Raw genomic sequence first — 13,106 nt, forward strand, 5'->3', positions numbered from 1 at the left:
AAAGCAAAACATACAGGAAACAAGAAATGGAAAATTACTTGTTGACGATAACATGTATGCTGATGTGCTTGATAGAGTCAATATACAGTGTACTCTGGATGGAAAATCTCTTTGTGTATGTTGTAATGATGTACAGTGAATGAATGTAAATAAATTTAAATAAAGAAAAAAAGAAGAAGCAGCAGCTACTGGGGGCGGTAGGTGGCGTGGTGGTTAAGTGTGCTGGACTCCCAAATGGGCAACCATGGTTTGAGTCCTGGACCTGGCAGCTTGCTTTCTCACTCTCCCAGCCTCACTCTGTTTTTCTCTGGTCAAAATTTAAAATGAATAAAATAAATAAAGTTAAATAAAAATTCTTTTTTTCTTTTTTTTTTTAAAAAGAAGCTATTGATACATTCCATTGAGAAAGAAATAGTATGGTTTTTCTGGGAAGAAATGATGCTGCATACTGCAGCAAACTCCTGTGAGAAGTCAAAACCTCAACCTTGAAGTTTTTTAAGCAACAGCTTCCTAAACCCTGAATTTGATGAGACCAGCAATATACAAAAGTTCCAGAACTCTAACATATCTATCTAGGACTCAATAAAAATGTTACTCAGGGGCCAGTGGGGGTGAGCAGCTGGATCCCACACGGCTGGCTATGTGGTTTAAGTCCCAGCCCTGGCAGCTTGAACATCACACTGCGCATATGTGTGAGCATGCCCACGAGCCCACAATCCCAACGGGGAATGGAGGAGAAGGGATTGTGGCATGTGGCATGGTCATCCTCCTGGGGGATGATTTCTCACTTTCTCCCTCTCTTTTTCTGTTTCTGTCTTTCTCCGGCAAGCGCATGCACCCTATAGCCAAAAAAAAAAAAAAAAAAAAGTTCCTCAGATTTTTAATGTTTCATTAATTTAAATTTTAAAAGTACAAACAGAAAAAAGAACCTGGAATAAATTTCAAATAACCTTAAACAGCAATTCTGTGAACAATGATAATAACTGCAATTTCAAACACCGAGGTTTGAATATACAACTTCACGATGCAATTATCTCAAAACCTATGATCAACAACTTTGGGCACAAGCTTCTTTCATGAATTCTTCAAGGACGGTTACCACATTCTTGGCTTCAGGCATTTCTTCATGTTCCACTTTAACGATCTTCAAAAGAATATCTCCACTGCCACAGTTCTTTAGGAACATGTAACACTTAAACAGAGCATAATGATTCATTTCTGCCTGTCGGATAAATCTCTTCAAATTGTTTGTGTCTTGTATGGCCTAGAAAAAGATTACCCAGTTAAATATGTGTTTAGTGAGATCATTATGAAGCTTGAAAAATATCTCCTCTCCAACTGGGAACTCAGCATATGTTGCTGAAATATTTTTATTTTACATATTTCTGTCATTTTTATTGCTAATATATTTTGCCCTTGGTCGAATGAAATCTCTCATATAAAATAAAAATACTTTAAAAATCTCTTAAATAAAGTGACAACAGTTCCCCATGAGAATTTTGAGTCCTTAGGCACTAAACTACTTTTTCTGTGCTTTGTAACTAAAATATGTCACAAAAAAAGATTGATGTCCCTTAAAGATAAGTGAGCATTCAACCCAGTATATTGGAAGTGAAATTATATGTATGCAAAAGCTACTGAAAATGAAAATGAAGATCTAATGATTCCAGTCTTGAGAATGTCCTATTTAAGAGACATCATAGCTATGAAGCACATTTGTTACTTTGTCACTAGTACCAATAAAAATTAAGACAAAAATTGCATGTGGCACTCGAAACAGCTTATTAATTACCTTCAGTTTAAAGTTCTCCAGAACTTGTCGGAAAAGAAAAGGGTTACCTCCTTCAGCACCATGCAAAAAAGCCTGCATCCAATCCTCACAAAACCGGTTGCTACCTACAAAATATTTTAGAGAAACTAAACAAATAAAAATAAAACCCAAGACATTTCTTTATAAAACATTTATAATGAATTGTTTAAGACTTCTACAATAGTCTAAAAAACACTGTGTTCGAGCCAGCAGGTGGTGTGGAGGTTAAGGCACTGGATCCCACATGGCCAACTTCACAGTCCAAGTCCCAGAGACCCGGCAGCTTGAAAATCATACTAGGCACATGCCCAAAATTCCAAGAGGAGAATGGAGAAGAGACGTGGGGCATGACCATCACCTTAGGGGATGAATTCTTACTTTTCCTCTCTCTCTTTCTGTCTCTCTCTGGCAAGCACATACACCCTACAGCAAAAACTAAGAACACAAGACAAAACAGTATGTTGGGGTCAGTAGGAGCCATGGTGGTAAAAGGCACTGGACTTCCACCACCAACTGCAGTTTGAGTCCTGGATCTGGCAACTTGCTTTCTTACTTTATTTCTTTCTCGCTCTCTCTGTCTCCCCCTGAGTGTACATGCCCTATAGAAAAAAAAATTTTTTTAGAGAGGTTTTTGCTATAGGGCATGTGTGCTCCCCAGAAAGACAGAGAGAGACAGAGAGACAGAAAGTGAGAAATCACCCCCCGGGGGGGATGGCCACGCCACAATCCCCTCTCCTCCCTTCTCCTCTTGGGATCTTGGGCACACACACACACACGCCAGCTGTGAGTTTAAGCCACCGGGTCTGGGACTTGAACTGCAGTCTACTACATGGGAGTCCAGCAACATAGCCATTACGCTAACTGCTGGTCCCAGTAAATTTTTAAATAATAAATAAAACTAAATAAATAATTATTTTAAACAAAAAGAGTATGTTTACTGCACGGCTAAGACATGGCTCTGTGTGCAGTAACCCAATTGCATTCCCACCTTTCCTATCAGAAAGGATTGTCATTCTCACAATTTTTTTCTTTTTTAAAAATTAATTTATTCATCATCATTATTATTTTATTTGAACAGAGAGAAACAGAGAAAGAGAAAAAGTGAGAAAGTAAGCCACCAGATCCAGGACTCCAACTGTCGTTGGCCATATGGGAGTCCAATACCTCAACCACTACACCATCTGCCAGCCCCGATTCTCATAATTTCTTTAAACTTTTGCCACATACCTCTATATCTCTAAGCCCTATATGTATTATTTTGCATATGGTAAAACTTTTATGTATTTTTCTTTAAGTATTTCTACTAAATAATATATATGCTTGAGAGTGGGACCAGCAAATGGTGTAATGGTTATGTTGCTGGATTCCCACATAGCTGACTACAGTTCAAGTCCTGGACCTGGAGGCTTAAAACTCATGCTGGGTGCATATGCGTGCATGCCCAAAATCCCAAGAGAATGAAGAAGGGATTGTGGTGTGGCCATCCTCCCTGAGGGGTGATTTCTTACTTTCTGTCTCTCTTGCAAGTGCATACACCTATAGTAAAAATCTCTCTAAAAAAATAAATAAATAAAAATAATATGTTTGAAAATAACACTGACCCATATATATAGCTCTAGGTCATTCATTCTCACCGCTTTATAATATTCCATAGTACAAAAATAACACTTACCAATCTTCTTCTTGATAAACATTTAAGCTGCTTCCAATTTTTTCTTAAAGAATTATTTATTATTTTAAAATAATTATGTAATTTCATTTATTATTATTTCTTAATATGCTATAGGGCATGTTTGTGTGAGAGACAAAGTGAGAGAGAAAGCAAGCTCCCAGGTCTGGGACTTGAGCCCCCTCAGTCATATGGGAGCCCAGCGCCTCAACCACCACACCACCTGCAGGCCTCTGCTTACAATTCGTGGCTATTTCTTTTTTTTTTAGAGAACGCGTGTGTTCACCAGAAAGAGGGCACGTGCATTCACCAGAAAGACAGAGAGAGACAGAGAGACAGAAAGTGAGAAATCACTCCCCGGGGGGATGGCCACGCCGCAATCCCTTCTCCATTCTCCTCTTGGGATTTTGGGCATGCACGCACACACGCCCGGTATGAGTTTTAAGCCACTGGGTCCGGGACGCAAACCGCGGTCAACTACGTGGGAGTCCAGCGACATAGCCATTACGCTAACTGCTTGTCCCCAATTCTTGGCTATTTCAAATAATGCCTTTAGGAACATTGTTGTATTTGTCTCTTTGTGTACACAACCATGTTTCTTTATATACCTAGAAGTAGCATTTCTAGGCATGACATGATTTCTGTGATTTTAGTTACTAGTTTTCAGGAAATTCCAGGTAAACATGTAAAACTGCAAAAGGCAGGAAAGATAAGTTTGTGCCATTTGTCCTCAGTGCAAAGATGGCGACTCACAAGAGATCCAGGAAGGCTGCTTCGGTGGTTACAGCTCACCTGCGTTGTAGAACTGAGGCTGGGAGCCGCTGCAATCAATGACCACAGACTTATGGGGCTCCTCCGTCATGGCCATGCACAAAGATGTCATGGTACCTTCATGAATAAGTCCTTGAAGACTGGCCACACTCAGAAACCTGCCACACACATACGTCCTTTTGTACAAACAAAATTCCAAGAGAGCAGGGGAAAACAAATTCATTCTGCACTTGCAGGGAGAGGGATTAAAAATGTCAAAATCAGGTCTACTGTAGAAAAGGTTGTCTTCACAAAAACCATGTTCTTTACCTGTTAATGTCTCTCTTTGTTTTTTCATCTGACTCTTTTACCTCAACAGGAGTATAACTCAGGGCCTGCGAGAGAAAGACATGTATTTCAGGTTTCCTTAGCGAGCAGCTACTTGAGACTAGAGGTCATCTTCCCCGGTACGCATCACGTCAGGCACTGCCCACGAGCTCTCAGAGCCTTGTTCTGCCTCTGCTCACTAACATTTTTACAGTTAGAAACACTGTGGATTACTGTTTTTCTTTCCACATTATTTTGGAAATTATAGCTCTCTCAGAACTCTTCAAAAGTATTATTTAAAAACATTTTGGGGGTGGGACCGACAGATGGTGTGGTGGTTAAGAGTGCTGGACTCCCACATGGCCAACCGTGGTTCAAGTCTTGGACCTGATGGCTTGCTTTCTCACTTTCTCTCTTACTCTGTCCCTCTCTGGTCAAATTTTAAAAATAAATAAATAAATAAAGTTAAATAAAATAATTCTTAAAAAAAAAAAGTTTTAGGGGAGCCAGCAGGTGGTGTGGTGGTCAAAGGTGCTGGACTCCCACATGGCCAACTGCGGTTTGAATCCTGGACCTGGTGGCTTGCTTTCTCCCTTTACCTTTCTCTGTCTCTGGTCAAATTAAAAAATAATAATAACAAATGGAATTAAACAAATAAATCATTCTTTAAAAAATATGTTTTGGGGCCAGCAAGTGGTATGGTGGTTAAGGTGCTAGATCCCACATGGCTGACTATAGTTTGGATCCTAGACCTCGTGGTGTGCTCTTTCACTTTCCTTCTCTTTCTCTCTCTCTCTCTGGTGAACACACATGCCCTACAGCAAAACTTAAAATAATAACAACAATAATAACAACAAATGAAGTAAATAATTTTTAAAATAAAAATGTTTTACCCTATTGGGAAGACTCAGCCAGCCTCTGTAATTCTAGCTTAGTGACGTACCTTTCTAGATCTGAGTAAATGAAGGATGGGCTATCTTGATGGCAAGCACAGTTTGAATGAACATCTGGTGGCATGAGGGTGAAGTGAGGAGTAATGTTTGGAGAAAATGAGTATGTCTCTAAATACCCCAACTCTGCCAAAGTCATTCTTGATTAAGAAATGCTCTTACTGGCAGCCAGATGGTGGCACAGCAGTAACTCAACACTCTGTGAGGCTGACCCTCGTGGGCAGGTTTGGGGTTATGTCCAGAGACCGCTCTGAACACAGCAGGTGAGTGTCTGCCCACGAGCTGGGACTGGCTGAGCTGAGGGTGCATTGTGGCATGAGGACGCTGCTGTAGATACTCTCTCTCTCTCTCTTTTGCTCATGGAAGAAAGGAAACTTTAAAAGAAGAGGAAAAACAAAATGCTCTTTTTGGGGCAATACTTACCGCATGTAGCAGAAAGGTAAGCTTCTCCTGAAAAAGAAGAACGACCCTTTGGATTGGACATATGACATCCTCAAACCAGCTGCTCAGATAGGATTTTACGTGGTTCTCTAGGCCCCTTTCCTAGATCAAGAGAGAATATGAGATTGATATGAGTCTTCACCTTAGTGAACCTAACATTTTCTTCCCCATATTCTCAATAGTGAAAAGAACCCAGACAGACAACTCTTTTTTTTTTTTTTAAGCTAGCACCACTAACACAAAGAAAGAAATTGTCATATAGTTTCCCTGGGCTTGAGTGGGAATTAAGTCTGTACTGAATGTCTTAAAAGCTCACTAAGAAACGCATTCCATCAAATGAAAAGACTATATTAGCAATGTTCCATGCTATTTCTTCACTGGGAGGACTGAGCATTTACACCTCTCTCTCCCCCACTATATTGTGCACTCGTTAGAGATTCTCTCTCTCTTTATTTATTTATTTATCTGTTTATTTGTTGTGATTTTCAAGCTGCTGTATCTGGGACTCAAACCATGCTCAGCCATGTAGGAATCCAGCACCTCACCCACCACAAAACCTGCTGGTCCCCCTAGAGATACCACCTGCTGGTCCCTCTAGAGATGTGTCTGAAACATGCATAACACAAACTTATTTTTTAATTTATTTTATTTATCTTTATGTATTTATTTTAATTTGACTAGAGGGGGAGGGGAGAGAGAGAGAGAGAAAGTGAACAAGCCACCAGGTCTGGGACTTGAACCATGGTCGGCCATGTGGGAGACCTGCACCCTTAACCAGCACACCACCTGCTGGTCCCCAGCACAAACTTATTCACTGCCTACTTAATGGCTGAAGGAATGTAGACAGACAGTTCATTCATACTGAAAACGTGAGCCAGGAAGGATATAAGTAACTCATCAAAGCACTCCGACCCACAGCACCGTTGGACATGCTGCCAGGAGCACACCTGGCTTCCCAGGCAATGCGGCACTCTGGGAAGAGCTCCCACCTGGGCTGCAGCTCCCCAGATCCACCCTGACTCACTCCTGCACCACCCTCTCCTCTGTTGCTGGAGTATCCCCTAAGTAGGTGGAAGTATAGGGAAACAAATGCATTAGTCACGACTTTAACAATGCGGGTCAGAAGCACAGCTTTTACAAGGTTTGGGTAAACACATCAATATGGATATATCTGATTTATGAAAGATCACGAAATGAAAATGGAGTGTTTCTAAAAAATCTTTGATGTTGCACTCAGAGACACCTAAAATATTTTATTTTTTTTTAAGGAATTATTTTATTAAACTTTATTTATTTATTTATTTTAATTTGACCAGAGAGGGACAGAGTGAGAGAGAGAGAGAGAGAGAGAGAGAGGGAGGGAAAGCAAAAAAGAAAGCAAAGTGCCAGGTCTGAGGCTCGAACTGTGGTTGACCATGTGGGAGTTCTGTGCCCTTAACCACCACGCCACCTGCCGGCCCCAATAACCAAACTATCATAGAGCATATCTTTGGTGCCTGAGGCTGCCTAGACCTTTAGCTCTGACCAGAACATAAATCTTATGTACCTAGAAATCAAGATACCAGTTTATCATGCCACTGAATTTAACTGATTGCATGTTTCACAGATACAAACCATCAGAAGCAGCCTTCTGAGGCTTTTGGCACTATTTCGATATTCAGTACTATAGTTCTGTGGAATTCTCCAATCCACTGACCCAGTTATAGGCCTACATTCCCTGCTTCCCTTAAAAGTCACCTTTCTGGGGACTGGCAGATGGCGTGTTTGCTAAGGGCGCTGGATTCCCACATAGTTGACAGCAGTTCGAGTCCTGGACGTGGCGGCTTGCTTTCTCACTTTCCATCTCTCTCTCTCTCTCTGGACAAATTAACATAAATAAATAAATAATGTTAAATAAAATAATTCTTAAAAAAAAAAAAAAAAAAAAAACCACTTTTATGGGTCCAGCAGATGGCATAATGATTACGTTGTTGGACTCGCGTGTAGTTGACTATGGTTCAAGTCCCAGGCCCAGTGGCTTAATCCTCCAGAGCGTGATTTCTCACTTTCTATCTGTTTCTCTGGCAAGCACACACGTACCCTATAGCAAAAAATCTGTCTTAAAAAAAAAAAAAAAAAAGGAAATAAACTTACCTTTCTAATGGAGAAGGGATTGCAGCATGGTCATTTCCCCCCTGGGGTGGATAATTCCCCACTTTCTGTCTCTTTTGTCTTTCTCTGTCTCTCTGGGGAATGCATGCGCCCTGTAACAAAAATCTCTCTCTAAAAAAAGAATCACCTTTCTAGGGCCAGCAGATAGCATAGTGCTTAGGGCACTGGATCCCACATGGCTGACTCTGTGTTCAAGCCTGAGACCTGGTAGCCTGGAAAACCCGCTAGGTACATGTACAGGTGTGCCCAAAATCCTGAGAGGAGAATGGAGAAGGAACTGCAGTGTGGCTGACCCCGTGAGGGATGATTGCTCACTTTTCCTCTTTCTCTGTCTCTCTCTAGCAAGCACATACACCCTGCCACACAAATGTTAAAACAAACAAAAAACAAACAAACCAAAAACAAAAAAACATCTGTTCGCCTACAAAGATAGCAAGTTTTTAGAATTTAGGTATCTACCTATCTAAATGACTTGATAAGTATAAAAGTCACAGTGTATTTATCATTCCAGTCTTTAAAAACTATAGGGCCAGGGAACCAGCAGGTGGCGTGGTGGTTAAGGTGCTGGACATTCCCACATGGCTGACCAGAGTTCAAGTCCTGAATCTGGTGGCTTGCTTTCTCACTTCTCTCACTCTCACCCTCTGTCTCTCTCTGGTCAAATTAAAAAATAAATGAATGAATAAATAAAATTAAATAAATATTTAAAAAAAAAAAAAAAAAAACCTATAGGGCCAGCAGGTGGCATGGTGGTTGAGGTGCTGGATTCCCACATGGCCAACCACAGTTGGAGTCCTGAACCTGGCGGCTTGCTTTCTTGCCTTTCCTTTCTCTCTCTGGTCAACTTTAAAAACATAATAATAACCAATGGAATTTAATAAATAAATAAAAGGGCTGGCAGGTGACATGGTGGTTAAAGGCTCTGGATTCCTACATGGCCAACTGTAATTCAAGTCCCAGATGTGGCAGTTTGTTTTCTTCCTTCCCCTTTCTCACTCTCTCTGGTCAAATGAAAAAAAAATAATAACAAACGGGGGGCCAGCAGGTGATGCAGGGGTTAAGGGCGCTGGACTCCCATGTGGTCAACCGCGGTTGAAGTCCCAGACCTGGAGCTTGCTTTCTCGCTTTCTGTCTTTCTCTCTCTCTCTGTCCCTCTCCAGTCAGATTAAAAATAAATAATAAAAATAAAGTAAGGTTAAATAAAATATTTTTAAAATAACAAATGGAATTAAATAAACACATTTTTAAAATAAATATTTTTTAAAAGATGAAAAAATAACCTATTGAATCATTCATCTTACCTCGCAGTTCATGTTATCTTTCAGCCCTTGGATGTACTTGTCTAATTCAAGCCTGAAAGTATATTCTTAAGGAAGCAATAAAGGAATATAATCAAGACAGTATTTCATCTCTGAACAGGAAATATAAAATCTCTCAAACAGTGTGAAATGTAAATCAAAACAATACAAGGCAGAATGTCTATATGAAGGTATGAAATTCAAGTAAATACATAAGGGGTAAAAAAGCTTTTGGGTGATTGGTAGAAATACTCTTCCACAGGGTCAGCAGGTGATGAGGTAGTTAAGGTGCTGGACTCCCATGTGGCAGACTGCGGTTTGAGTCCTGGACTTGGTGGTCTGAAAATCACCCTGGGGACCAGCAGTTGGCATAATGGCTATGTTGTTGGACTCCCACATAGTTGACCGTGGTTTGAGTCCCGGACCCAGTGGCTTAAACTCACGCCAGGCACTTAAACTCACTCTGGGCACATGTGAGTGCATGCCCAAGATCCTGAGAGGAGAATGGAGGAGAAGGGATTGTGGTGTGGCCATACCCCTGGGGGGTGCTTTCTCACTTTCTGTCCCTCTGTCTTTCTCTGTCTTTCTGGAGAGCACACACACTCTATAGCAAAAACCGCTCCAAAAAAAGAAAAAAGAAAGAAAATCACCCTGGGTACATGTGCATGCGTGCCCAAAATCCCAGGAAGAGAACAGAGGAGAAGGGATTGTGGCATGGCCATCCCCCTGGGGCTGAGTAATTTCTCACTTTCCCTCACTGTCCCTCTCCAGTGAACACATGCACCCTATAGCAAAAACCTAAACACACACACATACAAAACTCTTCCACTTGCATTCCCATGTTTTCCTTCCTGATATCCTCAAAGATCAAAGAAAGGATATAGCTCAAGTCCTTTTTCAGAACCTCCTAAAAAACAGACCACATACTCTGAAGGGTTCTGTTCAGAGTCTACTGTTGCTGTCTCAGGAAAGAGTTTTTCTTGTTGGAAAAGGCAGTAGTAACAACCAACTCGGTAACCTGGAATTCTAGGAAAGAAAGAAAAAAATACTATTATTTTTTAATAATAATAATATTATTATTTTAATAACTTGTGCCTCCCATTTTGTGGATGGCTTGGATCCTGGGTCACTGACTGGCAACACGATTAGATGTCCACTAATCAGAGCTTCCAGACTTCCCAGTTGTTTTACTCAGAGCAGCAGAGGAAAATCAATACATATCCTGGGAAGCATAGTTAAAGCCATCCACCAATAGACGTGAGTTTCTCTGAATTCTGACTCACAAATTTCACACGTTTATAGTACGCCCACGTTTACCCTAATATACCCATGTTTCCCCTCCCCACCTTCATGAGTCACTGGCGCCTGAAGCAGATGTGCCATGTTAATCCTGGGACCTTATCATGGGCCACGTCTTTATACCCCCAAGGGGCCCTCAATGCCAACTTTGTGGTCTGAGGTGAACTATAACCAAGAAGTGTAACAGACAGCTGGAACTGGACTTAGGATGCCTATGGCTAAGCCTGAATTCCACTGATGTGACTGGCCTCGTGACCTTGTGACATCCCACTTAACTTCTCAGAGTTTATTTCCTCATCTGAAAATGGAAGTAAGTCTATCTGCTCTAAATCTCTTGTCCTCTTTTTTTTTTCCCTCAAAGCTTATCTATCATCTATCTAATCCATGAGAGAGAGAAAGAGAGAGAGAAAAGGCACCACCAACCAGGTCCCCAGGCCACCATCTACCCCTAGCCTCAGTCAGCCAGGTAAGAACCCACTCACCCTTGGTGCATACACGTCAACCAAGAACAACCTCCCCCTTCTGGGTGGCTTTTAGCATCACAAAGTGTTACACTAACCCTGCACCACTCTCATTGGGCCAATAATTATATTTTCAAATAGCCACAGACCAGCCGGTGGTGTAGTGGTAAAGATGGCTGGCTCCCATACGGCCAACTGTGCTGTTCAAGTCCCAGACCTGGCACCTTGAAAAACGTGCTAGGCATAGGTGCGTGCATGCCCAAAATCCTGAGAGAAGAATGGAGGAGGAATTGCAGTGTGGTTATGCCCCCCGGGGCTGCTTTCTCACTCATTCTCTCTCTCCTCTTCTCTCCAGCGAGCACATATGCCCTACAACAAATTAAAAAAAAAAAAAATAGTGTGTACACCTGGCGGGTACAGGGAGAACCTGGGACCTTCCCACATGACCTCAGCATCAGAGCCTTGAGCCACTGCCAAGCCATCTTGGCTGGCCTATTTCTCTTTTGTAAGGAGAATCCCATCAAAGTGTGTGAAGGCACTTTACAAACTGTACACAATTTTAGTTTTGGTAATTACCGCTTTTCTTCCAAGTAGAAATTAAATAAAGTTCACTTAGGTGACAGAGTCTCTGCCGTTAATTAATTTTGCTCCACAAATGTTTCTGAGTGAGGCCCAGCGCTCAGGCTGCCGAGGGCAAAGATGGACTCTGCAGGTCCAGTAGGAGCTGGTCTTCGGGAGTTTCTCATCATTCTCATATTTAGCTCAGAAATAAAAACCCAGGACACAGCACATTTTACACTTACTTCAGCTCCACAGATGCAACATGACCCAGGCCTTCAAAGACTGCTCCCTTCGAAAGACGCTTAGCAATGAAACTGCGCAGCTCTGGCTCCACTTCAGATGGTAGATTCGTATCCGCCAAGGAGAGGCTTGACAAATGAAAGACACACGTTCCTCACCAGAGACCAGTGCGTTCACCCGTCTGACTTACGGGTGGACCTGAGAAAGCCGTCTATCTGACTTGTTGGTGAGGCTTATGACCTGCCTCATCAAATATTTTAAAATATTCCTATCTTTCTAGCTCATTCTCTCCAGTACTGTGATTCCTTGGAACCCTCCGATCCACTGACTTTTCACATCCTCTCAAGTTTCTCATCTTCCATGTCCCTCCTCAGCATAAATCCTGCGGTCAGTCCTAACAATCACACCACTCACATGACTTTTTTTCTTTCATTCAACTTTACTGACAAAAAATGTATAGTTCTCATTCAGCTCCTTTGTTTTCACCTTACTGTACGTCCCTTAGCAAAACTTTAGCCCCAGTTAGTCCAGCTCTCCACCTACTCTGCACCTGCACCTATGCAGCTGAATAAAGCCGACATCCACAGTGTCTAATCTTATTTTAAATTAATGAACACTTGCCGCGGGTGGGCCCTAACTGCTGAGCAACTATCATTCCTGGTTCGCTCACCCTTCTGCTCTCCAGTATCATTATCTCCTGCCTCCCCCTCTCTCCTCAATCCTCCTCCTACCAACTACCCACTTACAAATACACCACCTCAGTGAGTCTATTGAGGTAAAAGCCAAAATGACATTTTGATTTACACTAGAATATAAATAGGGACTATAACTGGAATATGCAGAGAGTGAAGGTTGTCTATTACCAAACTTGACCGTTAAAAATTATGTACCCAGGCGGGAACCAGCAGTTAGCGTAATGGCTATGTCGCTGGACTCCCACGTAGTTGACCGCGGTTCGCGTCCCGGACCCAGTGGCTTAAAACTCATGCTGGGCGTGTGTGTGTGCGTGCCCAAGATCCCGAGAGGAGAATGGAGGAGAAGGGATTGCAGCATGACCATCCCCCCGGGGGGTGATTTCTCACTTTCTGTCTCTCTGTCTCTCTCTGTCTGTCTGGCTAGCGCACGCACCCTATAGCAAAAACCTCTCCA

The 13,106-nt window shown here is 42.0% G+C and overlaps 1 protein-coding gene across 1 annotated transcript in view; it reads right to left on the reverse strand.

The window, feature by feature from the left end:
• Nucleotides 1–876: 876 nt before the first annotated feature.
• The window catches only part of CUNH17orf75 (chromosome unknown C17orf75 homolog), a 16,388-nt gene continuing 4,158 nt past the window's right edge, over nucleotides 877–13,106 (reverse strand). Inside the window, 8 exon segments of the mRNA XM_006154369.3 lie at nucleotides 877–1,264; nucleotides 1,793–1,896; nucleotides 4,272–4,408; nucleotides 4,560–4,624; nucleotides 5,930–6,049; nucleotides 9,400–9,457; nucleotides 10,279–10,422; nucleotides 11,960–12,085. Coding sequence (XP_006154431.1) covers nucleotides 1,049–1,264; nucleotides 1,793–1,896; nucleotides 4,272–4,408; nucleotides 4,560–4,624; nucleotides 5,930–6,049; nucleotides 9,400–9,457; nucleotides 10,279–10,422; nucleotides 11,960–12,085 — 970 coding nt within the window. The 3' untranslated portion in view covers nucleotides 877–1,048.

This window comes from Tupaia chinensis, unplaced genomic scaffold (assembly GCF_000334495.1).
Source record: "Tupaia chinensis unplaced genomic scaffold, TupChi_1.0 Scaffold000407_1, whole genome shotgun sequence".
NCBI classification, from domain to species: Eukaryota; Metazoa; Chordata; class Mammalia; order Scandentia; family Tupaiidae; genus Tupaia; species Tupaia belangeri.